The sequence below is a fragment of the Salmo trutta genome, chromosome 36 (genome assembly GCF_901001165.1).
Source record: "Salmo trutta chromosome 36, fSalTru1.1, whole genome shotgun sequence".
Lineage (NCBI taxonomy): Eukaryota > Metazoa > Chordata > Actinopteri > Salmoniformes > Salmonidae > Salmo > Salmo trutta.
This window is the reverse complement of record NC_042992.1, coordinates 15087992-15100491: the sequence shown is the minus strand read 5'-3', so window position 1 is coordinate 15100491 and position 12500 is coordinate 15087992. Positions and strand designations below refer to the sequence as shown.

The window sequence follows — 12500 nt, the reverse complement described above, 5'->3', positions numbered from 1 at the left end:
TGTATTAATTAAAATCAACGTCTGTAATTTTAAATGTTTTATTTATTTACATCACTATTGAAAATGATTACGATATTGTAAACATGATGAATAATAATTATTGAAAGACTTTGACAGCATTCAAACAGCATGTCTCTTCACTTTGTTTAGAAGCTCTGTCCAATCTGACAAGAGAAATTCTGGCAAGAATTTCCTGAAACGTTACCAGCTGGGCCGAGAATGTTATCTGTGGTCAAAGTGGATCTTTGCTCGCTTTATCTCCTTCTCACTGAATATTTCCAGACCCCAGATAGAGAGTTACATCTCACGGGAGAAGGCAGGTTTCCTCAGCAGAGCCAGCCACAGACTCACACATAGCACCGCTCCTTTGCAGATTGGTATAAACGGGACAGGCGATCGATCGGTCCATGAGTATGTCCCAAATGGCAGCCTATTCCCTACATAGTCCACTACTTCTGTTGTCCGGCTTCCATGGGTTGCAATAGTGCACTACTTTTGACCACGGCCCAAAGGGCTCTGGTCAAAAGTAGTGCACTATATAGGGAACTGGGTGTCATAATGATGACAAATGCAACCCATGGAGGCTGGACAACAGAATCCCTGAGTGTTTTTCCATTACACAGTCAGAGGAATGGTCTTTCACAGAGGTAGATGCCACAGAGCAGTAGAACAGTGATTTTTAACAAGTTAACCACCCACCCATTGTGTGATAAGGAAGGATTTACAGAAAGAGCAGGTAGTGTATAGTTTACTTCACAGCTTGCCTTTTATGTATGATGATGGTGCTCCTCAGAGTGTATACACACACAAACACACGCACACACACACACACACACACACACACACACCTTATGTTCTTCTATCCTCGTGGGGACCGAAAATTAATTTCAATTAAAAATCCTATTTTCCCTAATCCCTAAAGTTAACCCTAATTCTAACCCCTAAGATTGAAATAGCCTTCACTCCCTTGTCTCCTCATGGGGATGTGGGAAATGGGAGAAATGTCCTTGTTTTACTATCCTTGTGGGGACTTTTGGGGACAGAAGAACAAGACCACACAGACACACACACACACTCAAACATGTTGTGAGATTCCTGTGTCATGTGTAGGATTACATTGTAGGAGTTTGTAGGAGTACTAAACAGAGCAAAAGCAAAAATATACATTTCAGAATTTACTGGAAATGGTAGGCCTATTGTGTCCACTAACAGGTAAAAAAGGTATTGTTGATAACTGACGCTCTCTATCTCTCTTCAGAGCTCGTTTACTCCACCCACGGAGTTCACATTGGTTGTTGTGAAATTGGGTGTTGTAGAATTGGGTGTTGTAGTTCCCCTACTGTAACAGGCCCCAGGTGAGATCATTTGTAATATTTGACAGTTGAATGTGATGTAATGTCAGAGCTGCGTCCCAAATGGCACCCTATTCTCTATATAGTGCTATGGGCTGTGGTCAAAAGTAGAGCAGATAGGGATTAGGGTGCCATTTAATATCAGGCAGTATGAGGATAGTGTGATATCAGGCAGTATGAGGACAGTGTGATATCAGGCAGTATGAGGACAGTGTGATATCAGGCAGTATGAGGACAGTGTGATATCAGGCAGTATGAGGACAGTGTGATATCAGGCAGTTTGAGGATAGTGTGATATCAGGCAGTATGAGGACAGTGTGATATCAGGCAGTTTGAGGATAGTGTGATATCAGGCAGTATGAGGATAGTGTGATATCAGGCAGTTTGAGGATAGTGTGATATCAGGCAGTATGAGGATAGTGTGATATCAGGCAGTTTGAGGATAGTGTGATATCAGGCAGTATGAGATCAGGCAGTATGAGGATAGTGTGATATCAGGCAGTATGAGGATAGTGGGATATCAGGCAGTATGAGGACAGTGTGATATCATTTTTTTACATTTTAGTCATTTAGCAGACACTCTTATCCAGAGTGATTTACAGTAGTGAGTGCATACATTTCATTTCATGCATTTATTTTTTTTGTACTGGCCCCCCGTGGGAATCGAACCCACAACCTTGGCATTGCACACACCATGCTCTACCAACTGAGCCACAGGGAAGACCAATATCAGGCAGTTTGAGGATAGTGTGATATCAGGCAGTATGAGGATAGTGTGATATCAGGCAGTATGAGGACAGTGTGTTATCAGGCAGTATGAGGATAGTGTGTTATCAGGCAGTATGAGGATAGTGTGATATCAGGCAGTATGAGGATAGTGTGATATCAGGCAGTATGAGGATAGTGTGATATCAGGCAGTATGAGGACAGTGTGATATCAGGCAGTTTGAGGATAGTGTGATATCAGGCAGTATGAGGATAGTGTGATATCAGGCAGTTTGAGGATAGTGTGATATCAGGCAGTATGAGGATAGTGTGATATCAGGCAGTATGAGGATAGTGTGATATCAGGCAGTATGAGGATAGTGTGATATCAGGCAGTATGAGGATAGTGTGATATCAGGCAGTATGAGGATAGTGTGATATCAGGCAGTATGAGGATAGTGTGATATCAGGCAGGCGTCTGTCTCAGTCAGAACAGAGCAAAACAGAACAGAACAGAACAGGAAAATAACAGAGCAGAACAGAGCAAAACAGAGCAGAGCAGAACATGAAAATAACAGAACAGAGCAGAACAGGACAGAACAAGGGGTGTCGTGCCAGGGCCACATTAGAGGAGTCTTTCAAGTGCTCGTCACCTCCTCCTACTCATCAGTGCAGTCTGTGTTGTGGTCTACAGGCTGCTCAACACCCAACTTCTGAGGAGAACCCCCCTCTTTACTGTGTGTGTGTGTGTGTGTGTGTGTGTGTGTGTGTGTGTGTGTGTGTGTGTGTGTGTGTGTGTGTGTGTGTGTGTGTGTGTTCGCTCTCATTTAAAGGGTTATTCCCAGTGCGTGGGATGCTGCAACTCTTGCCCCTTGAAAGTGCCTCTTACCTCCTCCTCTCCTCCTTTCCTCCTCTTCTCCTCTCCTCCTCCTCTCCTCTCCTCCTATCCTACTCTCCTCCCTTCCTCCCCCACTCTCTTACATGTCATTCCCAACTTTTTGCAAAAGTCCTCTCTTGTCAGAGATGACGTGTGTGTGTGTGTGTGTGTGTGTGTGTGTGTGTGTGTGTGTGTGTGTGTGTGTGTGTGTGTGTGTGTGTGTGGTGTGTGTGTGTGTGCATGTGTGTGCGTGTATGTGTGTGTGTGTTTATGTGTGTGTGTGTGTCCGTGTGTGTGCGTGTGTGTGTGTGCGTCTGTGTGTGTGTGTGTGTGCGTCTGCGTGTGTGTGTGTGTGTGTGACTCAGTATGATAGTGTAATAATCTCTAGGGCCCCAGCAGCTTGGCCCAATAAACCAGTGGATGAAAGAGCCTGGTGTCATCCTACTGCTGTCTAACGCCTGTCCTGTGTGTGTTACTTCATGTGTGTGTGTGTTACCTATGTGTGTTTCTCTATGTGTGTGTGTGTTACTTTATGTGTGTGTATGTGTGTTACTTTATGTGTGTGTGTGTGTGTTACTTCATGTGTGTGTGTTACCTATGTGTGTTTCTCTATGTGTGTGTGTGTTACTTTATGTGTGTGTGTGTGTGTGTTACTTTATGTGTTTGTGTTACTTTATGTGTGTGTGTGTTACCTATGTGTGTTTCTCTATGTGTGTGTGTGTTACCTATGTGTGTTTCTCTATGTGTGTGTGTGTTACTTTATATGTGTGTGTGTGTTACTTTATGTGTGTGTTTGTTACTTTATGTGTGTGTGTGTTACTTTATGTGTGTGCTACTTTATGTGTGTGTTTGTGTGTGTGTGTTATTTTATGTGTGTGTGTGTGTTATTTTATGTGTGTGTTTGTGTGTTACGTTATGTGTGTGTGTGTGTGTGTGTGTGTGTGTGTGTGTGTGTGTGTGTGTGTGTGTGTGTGTGTGTGTGTGTGTGTGAGAATCAGACCTGGGTGCAAATACATGTGTGTTTCAGTATCTGGTGTTTCAGATACTTTTTCTATGTATTTGAGTATTTTCAAAACATGTACTCTTATTTGAGTATTTGAGAGTTTTTTTCAAATACCTGGGTTAAATGCATGGGAGTGTATTAAACTGCTTGTCTTTTCAAATAAAATATATGAAAGTAATTGAGATATTTGAAATAGTATTTGAACCCAGGTCTGTTGCGTGTGTGTGCCCTTATGTCTCTGTGTGTCACAGGATGCGCTAGGTGTCAACACTCCTCTGTCAGTGGCAGTACAGGCGCTGGCACGGCCTCTAACAACCTAACTCTCTAACACAGCACTGGAGCCTCTCCAAGTCACACAGACAGGCAGGCAGGCCAACCCACCCCAGCCTTCATCTCCCCAGTGATGAGCGTGAGCTAGCACATTTCAACATCATGCCAACACTTACTGGGGATTCAGAATAAAAGGGGATCTTTGATCTCTTATAGTTACCAGTTGGAATATATTCTTAGGCTTTCCCAAATGGCACCCTATTCCCTATGTAGTGCACTACTTTTGACTTGAGCCTTATGGGTCCTGATCAAAAGTAGTGTACTCCACAGGGAATAGGGTGCCATTTGGGACGAATCCTAAAACATCTAATGCTGTGACACCCAGTGGTATGGTTATGCACTGTGGTAGCTGTATCTCTCACTCCAGCACGACATGGGCTGTATCTAACTACTGTGGTAGCTGTATCTCTCCCTACAGCACAACATGGGCCGTATCTAACTACTGTGGTAGCTGTATCTCTCACTACAGCACAACATGGGCCGTATCTAACTACTGTGGTAGCTGTATCTCTCACTACAGCACAACATGGGCTGTATCTAACTACTGTGGTAGCTGTATCTCTCCCTACAGCACAACATGGGCTGTATCTAACTACTGTGGTAGCTGTATCTCTCACTACAGCACAACATGGGCCGTATCTAACTACTGTGGTAGCTGTATCTCTCACTACAGCACAACATGGGCTGTATCTAACTACTGTGGTAGCTGTATCTCTCACTACAGCACAACATGGGTGGTATCTAACTACTGTGGTAGCTGTATCTCTCACTACAGCACGACATGGGCCGTATCTAACTACTGTGGTAGCTGTATCTCTCACTACAGCACAACATGGGCCGTATCTAACTACTGTGGTAGCTGTATCTCTCACTACAGCACAACATGGGCTGTATCTAACTACTGTGGTAGCTGTATCTCTCACTACAGCACGACATGGGTGGTATCTAACTACTGTGGTAGCTGTATCTCTCCCTACAGCACAACATGGGTGGTATCTAACTACTGTGGTAGCTGTATCTCTCACTACAGCACGACATGGGCCGTATCTAACTACTGTGGTAGCTGTATCTCTCACTACAGCACAACATGGGCCGTATCTAACTACTGTGGTAGCTGTATCTCTCACTACAGCACACCATGGGTGGTATCTAACTACTGTGGTAGCTGTATCTCTCACTACAGCACAACATGGGCTGTATCTAACTACTGTGGTAGCTGTATCTCTCACTACAGCACAACATGGGCTGTATCTAACTACTGTGGTAGCTGTATCTCTCACTACAGCACAACATGGGTGGTATCTAACTACTGTGGTAGCTGTATCTCTCACTACAGCACGACATGGGTGAAATCTAACTACTGTGGTAGCTGTATCTCTCACTACAGCACGACATGGGCTGTATCTAACTACTGTGGTAGCTGTATCTCTCACTACAGCACAACATGGGCCGTATCTAACTACTGTGGTAGCTGTATCTCTCACTACAGCACGACATGGGTGGTATCTAACTACTGTGGTAGCTGTATCTCTCACTACAGCACACCATGGGTGGTATCTAACTACTGTGGTAGCTGTATCTCTCACTACAGCACAACATGGGCTGTATCTAACTACTGTGGTAGCTGTATCTCTCACTACAGCACAACATGGGCTGTATCTAACTACTGTGTTAGCTGTATCACTCACTACAGCACAACATGGGTGGTATCTAACTACTGTGGTAGCTGTATCTCTCACTACAGCACAACATGGGCTGTATCTAACTACTGTGGTAGCTGTATCTCTCTCTACAGCACGACATGGGCCGTATCTAGCTACTGTGGTAGCTGTATCTCTCACTACAGCACGACACGGGCTGTATCTAACTACTGTGGTCGCTGTATCTCTCACTACAGCACGACATGGGTGGTATCTAACTACTGTGGTAGCTGTATCTCTCACTACAGCACGACATGGGTGGTATCTAACTACTGTGGTAGCTGTATCTCTCACTACAGCACACCATGGGTGGCATCTAACTACTGTGGTAGCTGTATCTCTCACTACAGCACGACATGGGTGGTATCTAACTACTGTGGTAGCTGTCTCTGACTTTCCTTAGTATCTTTATAGTAATGCTCTCCACATGTGGTGGCTAAATCTTAACCGTCCAGCCAATCACAGTGTAACACACTAACCTCTCCACAGAGAGTCCCGCTCCTAAGATCCTTATAGTGCCATTGAATTACTGTTTATTTTCTCTGCCTTCATAATGGATTGGCCAATTTCAGTTCATCTGAGATAATTCAGTGTAGAGGTATCCAAATAATGACAAACAATGCTTCTGACCGGCTGGCTCAGGCCTTTTCACTCCCCAGCATATGATTAAGCTGGTAATTAGCCTGTAGCGCGCATGCTAATCTAAATAGTAAATACTCCACGGCTGGGGGGGGAGAGAGTGGCGTGTCTATGTCTTAAGACTCAGTAGGACCCCTTCTCTGTCAGAGTTGAGCTGAGTGTTCTAACCGCTTATAGGCGTCTATGGAGATTCCTGTTTGTCTATGTGCCGCTGGGCTGGGCTGAATTGACTGGGCCAGCGTGAGGAAGGAATCCGAGTTTCCTCACCACCCAGGTACCAGTGGCTTGGTGGATCCTGGTTAATGTGTGTTCCCGAGGTGCAGAGCAGTATTAAGCACCAGGTGGAACAGGAAAACATTCCATGACTGGTTTGAGAGAGAGAGAGGGAGAGAGAGAGAGAGAGAGAGAGAGGGAGAGAGAGAGAGAGAGAGAGAGGAGAGAGGAGAGAGAGAGAGGCGGGAGAGAGAGAGAGAGAGAGAGAGAGAGAGAGAGAGAGAGCGGGAGGAGAGAGAGAGAGAGAGAGCGGAGAAGAGAGAGAGAGAGCGGGAGAGAGAGAGAGAGAGCGGGAGAGAGAGAGAGAGAGAGAGAGAGAGCGGGAGAGAGAGAGAGAGAGAGAGAGAGAGAGAGAGAGAGAGAGGAGCGGGAGGAGAGAGAAGAGAGAGGAGGGAGAGAGCGAGAGAGAGAGAGGATGGAAGCGCGGAGAGAGAAGAGAGAGAGCGTAGAGAGAGAGAGAGAGCGGAGAGATGTGAGAGAGACGAAGAGAGAGAGAGCGAGAGAAGATAGAGAGAAGAGAGAGAGGGAGAGATAAGAAGAGAGAGAGAAGCTGGAGAGAGAGAGAGAGAGAGAGAGAGAGAGCGGGAGAAAGAGAGAGAGCGGGAGAGAGAGAGAGAGAGAGAGAGCGGGAGAGACAATCTTTGAAGGCTTTGGAGAATCTACATTGAAATGTAGTTATATTTGGTTGCTTCTTCCTTGACCTTTGACCATAGTATCTCCAGTACCGTACCTTCATATGGGATGATGTATTCAGTCGTTAAGTAACCAACCCAAAGCCTCATGTCACATGGCTATGAATCACTGAAGCTTGCTCCAGTCTCTGTGGTCAACTGTTGTCAGTCGGACCGCTCAACGTTATGGACGCACAGCTCTGCACGGTACTCCCATCACCACACATTCTGACCACGGTCCTGGTCATCTAAGGTCAGGTTGCGCATGGGTTTAGGTTGGGAGCGACTCCCTTTCCTCTCCTCACAGCAGACCCCAGCGATGTTGGCCACGCAGTCTCTGTCTCTCTCGCTCTCTGTCTCTCTCGCTATCTCGCTCTCTGTCCCTCTCTCTGTTCCTCTCCATTCTTCATCCTAACCCCAAAGGGACAACCCCCAGTCCTGTCTCCCTCCCTCTCATTGAGGGTGCTGTGGTGGTGGGACACCAAAGAGAAGCATCCCCCTCTCCACCAAACTCAGGGGGGAAATGGATGACAGGGAGAGAGAGGAAGAGAGAGAGAGATTGAGAGAGAGAGAGGAGCCGCCTGTGAGTTGGTCGGTTGGTGGCGGTCTGTCCTGGCTGTCCTCTGTGATACAGTGGCGGACTGACTCGTTGGCTTGGCTGACTGACTGCTTGGCTGGCTGACTGACTGGTTGGCTTGGCTGACTGACTGCTTGGCTGGCTGACTGATTGCCTGGCTGGCTGCCTGTCTAGGCCTGTCTCCCTGGCCTCTCCGCTCTGGTCCCTGCTGGTTAGATGCTGTCTGACTCAGAGCAACACTTCCATTCAGCTGGAAACCACGCTGTTGGACCGACCATTACATCAGTGGTCCATCCTCATCCTTCATTCTCACACTGAAGTATTTTCTCTTGGGAGCCAATCACTGTGTCATGACTTCCGCTGAAGTCGGTCCTTCTCCTTGTTCGGGCGGCTTTCGGCGGTCGTCGTCGCCGGTCTTCTAGCCATCGCCGCTCCACCTTTAATTTTCCATTTGTTTTGTCTTGTTTTCCTGCACACCTGGTACATCTTCTCATAATTACTATGTGTATTTAGCCCTCTGTTTCCTCCATGTCTGTGTGGTGTATTGTTTATTGTCAAGGTTGGCACGCTTCTGGCTGGTTTGCGCCGGGTTTTGTTTTATACCCGTGCTTTGTGGCAGCCGGTACTTTGTACTTGGTTTTTGTACTTTGTGCTGCCTCACTTGTTCTTTGGGCATTTGTTTTTGTGACGCGGTTGTGTTCTGTTCAAATGAGTTCCTAAGTAAAGTGCTTTGTCCACTCATCTCTGCTCTCCTACGCCTGACTTCCATGCACCAGCTACACCCACCGTTTGACACACTGTGGCTGCGTCTCAAATAGCATCCTATTCCCTATATCCTGGTCAGAAGTAGTACACTATAAGGAATAGTGTACCATTTGAGACACACTCTGTAGAGAGGATATGGTGGAGGATGGACTATTGGGCCTATGAAAAGAAGCATGGTGACTTCAGGTTAGAGTTGAATGGACTATTGGGCCTTTCGAAGGAAGCATGGTGACTTCAGGTTAGAGTTGAACGGACTATTGGGCCTTTGGAAGGAAGCATGGTGACTTCAGGTTAGAGTTGAACGGACTATTGGGCCTTTGGAAGGAAGCATGGTGACTTCAGGTTAGAGTTGAACGGACTATTGGGCCTTTGGAAGGAAGCATGGTGACTTCAGGTTAGAGTTGAACGGACTATTGGGCCTTTGGACGGAAGCATGGTGACTTCAGGTTAGAGTTGAACTATCAGTCCAATCCGTACATCTAGTACATGCTAACTCCACAGAGTTTATAAGCCATATACGGCTTTGTCTCGAAGATGATGATGATAAAGATAATAAACTTCTCTTGAATTTTCCATTATTCCCCAGGTAATCACATGTATCATATCTTTGATCTTGGTAATCACGTTCATCAAATCTAGTCTTTGGTCTTGGTAATCACGTTCATCAAATCTAGACTTTGGTCTTTGAATCACATATATCACATTTATCATATATCTAGTCTTTGGTCTTTGTAATCACATTTATCATATCTAGACTTTGGTGTTTGAATCACATTTATCATATCTAGACTTTGGTCTTTGTAATCACATTTATCATATCTAGACTTTGGTCTTGGTAATCACATTTATCACATTTATCATATCTAGACTTTGGTGTTTGCAATCACATTTATCATATATTTATTAGATCTAAACAAAACCAGTTGTGAAGGTTCAGAGCAGCTGAAAGGGCATGGTGATAATAGACAGAAGGCCTATATTCTCATATCAACAAGGCTCTTGAGCCAGTAATTTTAGGAGGCCTCAGGGCATACTCAAACTGTGTCATACACACACACACACACACACACAGACACTCACTCACCCCTGAAAACAAACGGCGCTGGTGTTGAGTTGAGAGTGTGAGACGTGACACGTCTGGCGGGATGGAATCACTTCCTCCTGTGAACTGGGCGCCCATTGTCACTGCGACCCCTACCCAGTTAACCTCCGACCCAGGGGTCAACATGACAACGAGCCCACTGAGGATTCGGGTGTGTGTGAGGGTGCAGAGAGTGTGTGTGTTTGCGCGTTCGCAGCCACAGGTGTCTGGTAGGGTGTCAAGTGGGCGTTTGGGGCCTCATTCTCACCATCTGTTTCCAGGGTGATGGGATGGGGGGAGGGGTTACCAACACATGTCTGGAGGAAGGAGGGAGGGAGGGGAAGGGCGGTGGGCAGAGGGGGTGAATGGAGGGATCGAGCAGGCCGCAGGAAGACTGGCAGGTGCTTGTGGATGTAAGCCCCTCTTTTGCCCCCTTCACTGGGGGGGGAGTCGGGGTAATTGCGGGGTTGAGTTTAGGGTGGGGTTGTTGGATCTCAAGGTCAGAGGTTAGGACAGAGTCAAGAGCATGCACGCCACTCAGAGAGGCACCTTCTGTATGTTAACTTACTTTCTGATGAGGCCTGTGTGTTAACTTCGTCTCTGATGAGGCCTGTGTGTTAACTTACTTTCTGATGAGGCCTGTGTGTTAACTTACTTTCTGATGAGGCCTGTGTGTTAACGTCCTCTCTGATGAGGCCTGTGTGTTAACTTCCTCTCTGATGAGGCCTGTGTGTTAACGTCCTCTCTGATGAGGCCTGTGTGTTAACGTCCTCTCTGATGAGGCCTGTGTGTTAACTTCCTCTCTGATGAGGCCTGTGTGTTAACTTCGTCTCTGATGAGGCCTGTGTGTTAACTTCCTCTCTGATGAGGCCTGTGTGTTAGCTTCCTCTCTGAAGAGGCCTGTGTGTTAACTTCCTCTCTGATGAGGCCTGTGTGTTAGCTTCCTCTCTGAAGAGGCCTGTGTGTTGGGGAGAGTGGGCTTGGTCATGTTACTAATCATCATGTTGGGGAGAGTGGGCTTGGTCATGTTACTAATAATCATGTTGGGGAGAGTGGGCTTGGTCATGTTACTAATAATCATGTTGGGGGGGGAGTGGGCTTGGTCATGTTACTAATAATCATATTGGGAGGGGAGTGGGCTTGGTCATGTTACTAATAATCATGTTGGGGGGGAGTGGGCTTGGTCATGTTACTAATAATCATGTTGGGAGGGGAGTGGGCTTGGTCATGTTACTAATAATCATGTTGGGAGGGGAGTGGGCTTGGTCATGTTACTAATAATCATGTTGGGAGGGGAGTGGGCTTGGTCATGTTACTAATAATCATGTTGGGGGGGGAGTGGGTTTGGTCATGTTACTAATAATCATGTTGGGAGAGTGGGTTTGGTCATGTTACTAATAATCATGTTGGGGAGAGTGGGTTTGGTCATGTTACTAATAATCATGTTGGGGGGAGTGGGTTTGGTCATGTTACTAATAATCATGTTGGGGAGAGTGGGCTTGGTCATGTTACTAATAATCATGTTGGGGGGGGGTGGGCTTGGTCATGTTACTAATAATCATGTTGGGGGGGAGTGGGCTTGGTCATGTTACTAATAATCATGTTGGGGAGAGTGGGCTTGGTCATGTTACTAATAATCATGTTGGGGGGAGAGTGGGCTTTGGTTCATGTTACTAATAATCATGTGGGGGGGAGTGGGCTTGGTCATGTTACTAATAATCATGTTGGGGGGAGTGGGTTTGGTCATGTTACTAATAATCATGGTTGGGGGGAGTGGGCTTGGTCATGTTACTAATAATCATGTTGGGGAGAGTGGGTTTGGTCATGTTACTAATAATCATGTTGGGGGGGAGTGGGCTTGGTCATGTTACTAATAATCGTGTTGGGAGGGGAGTGGGTTTGGTCATGTTACTAATAATCATGTTGGGGGGAGTGGGCTTGGTCATGTTACTAATCATCATGTTGGGGGGAGTGGGCTTGGTCATGTTACTAATAATCATGTTGGGGAGAGTGGGCTTGGTCATGTTACTAATAATCATGTTGGGGGGGAGTGGGCTTGGTCATGTTACTAATAATCATGTTGGGAGGGGAGTGGGCTTTGGTCATGTTACTAATAATCATGTTGGGAGGGAAGTGGGTTTGGTCATGTTACTAATAATCATGTTGGGGGGGAGTGGGCTTGGTCATGTTACTAATAATCATGTTGGGGGGAGTGGGCTTGGTCATGTTACTAATAATCATGTTGGGAGGGGAGTGGGCTTGGTCATGTTACTAATAATCATGTTGGGGAGAGTGGGCTTGGTCATGTTACTAATAATCATGTTGGGGGGGAGTGGGCTTGGTCATGTTACTAATAATCATGTTGGGAGGGGAGTGGGTTTGGTCATGTTACTAATAATCATGTTGGGAGGGAAGTGGGTTTGGTCATGTTACTAATAATCATGTTGGGGGGAGTGGGCTTGGTCATGTTACTAATAATCATGTTGGGGGAGTGGGCTTGGTCATGTTACTAATAATCATGTTGGGG

General features: G+C 46.2%; 1 protein-coding gene across 1 annotated transcript in view; it reads left to right on the top strand.

Moving 5' to 3' along the window:
* The window catches only part of LOC115175420 (cytoplasmic dynein 1 intermediate chain 1), a 114198-nt gene that overhangs the window by 38127 nt on the left and 63571 nt on the right, over positions 1 to 12500 (top strand). The window contains exon 9 of the mRNA XM_029734650.1: positions 1259 to 1312. Within this exon, the coding sequence (XP_029590510.1) occupies positions 1259 to 1312 (54 nt within the window). The remainder of the gene's footprint in view (positions 1 to 1258; positions 1313 to 12500) is intronic.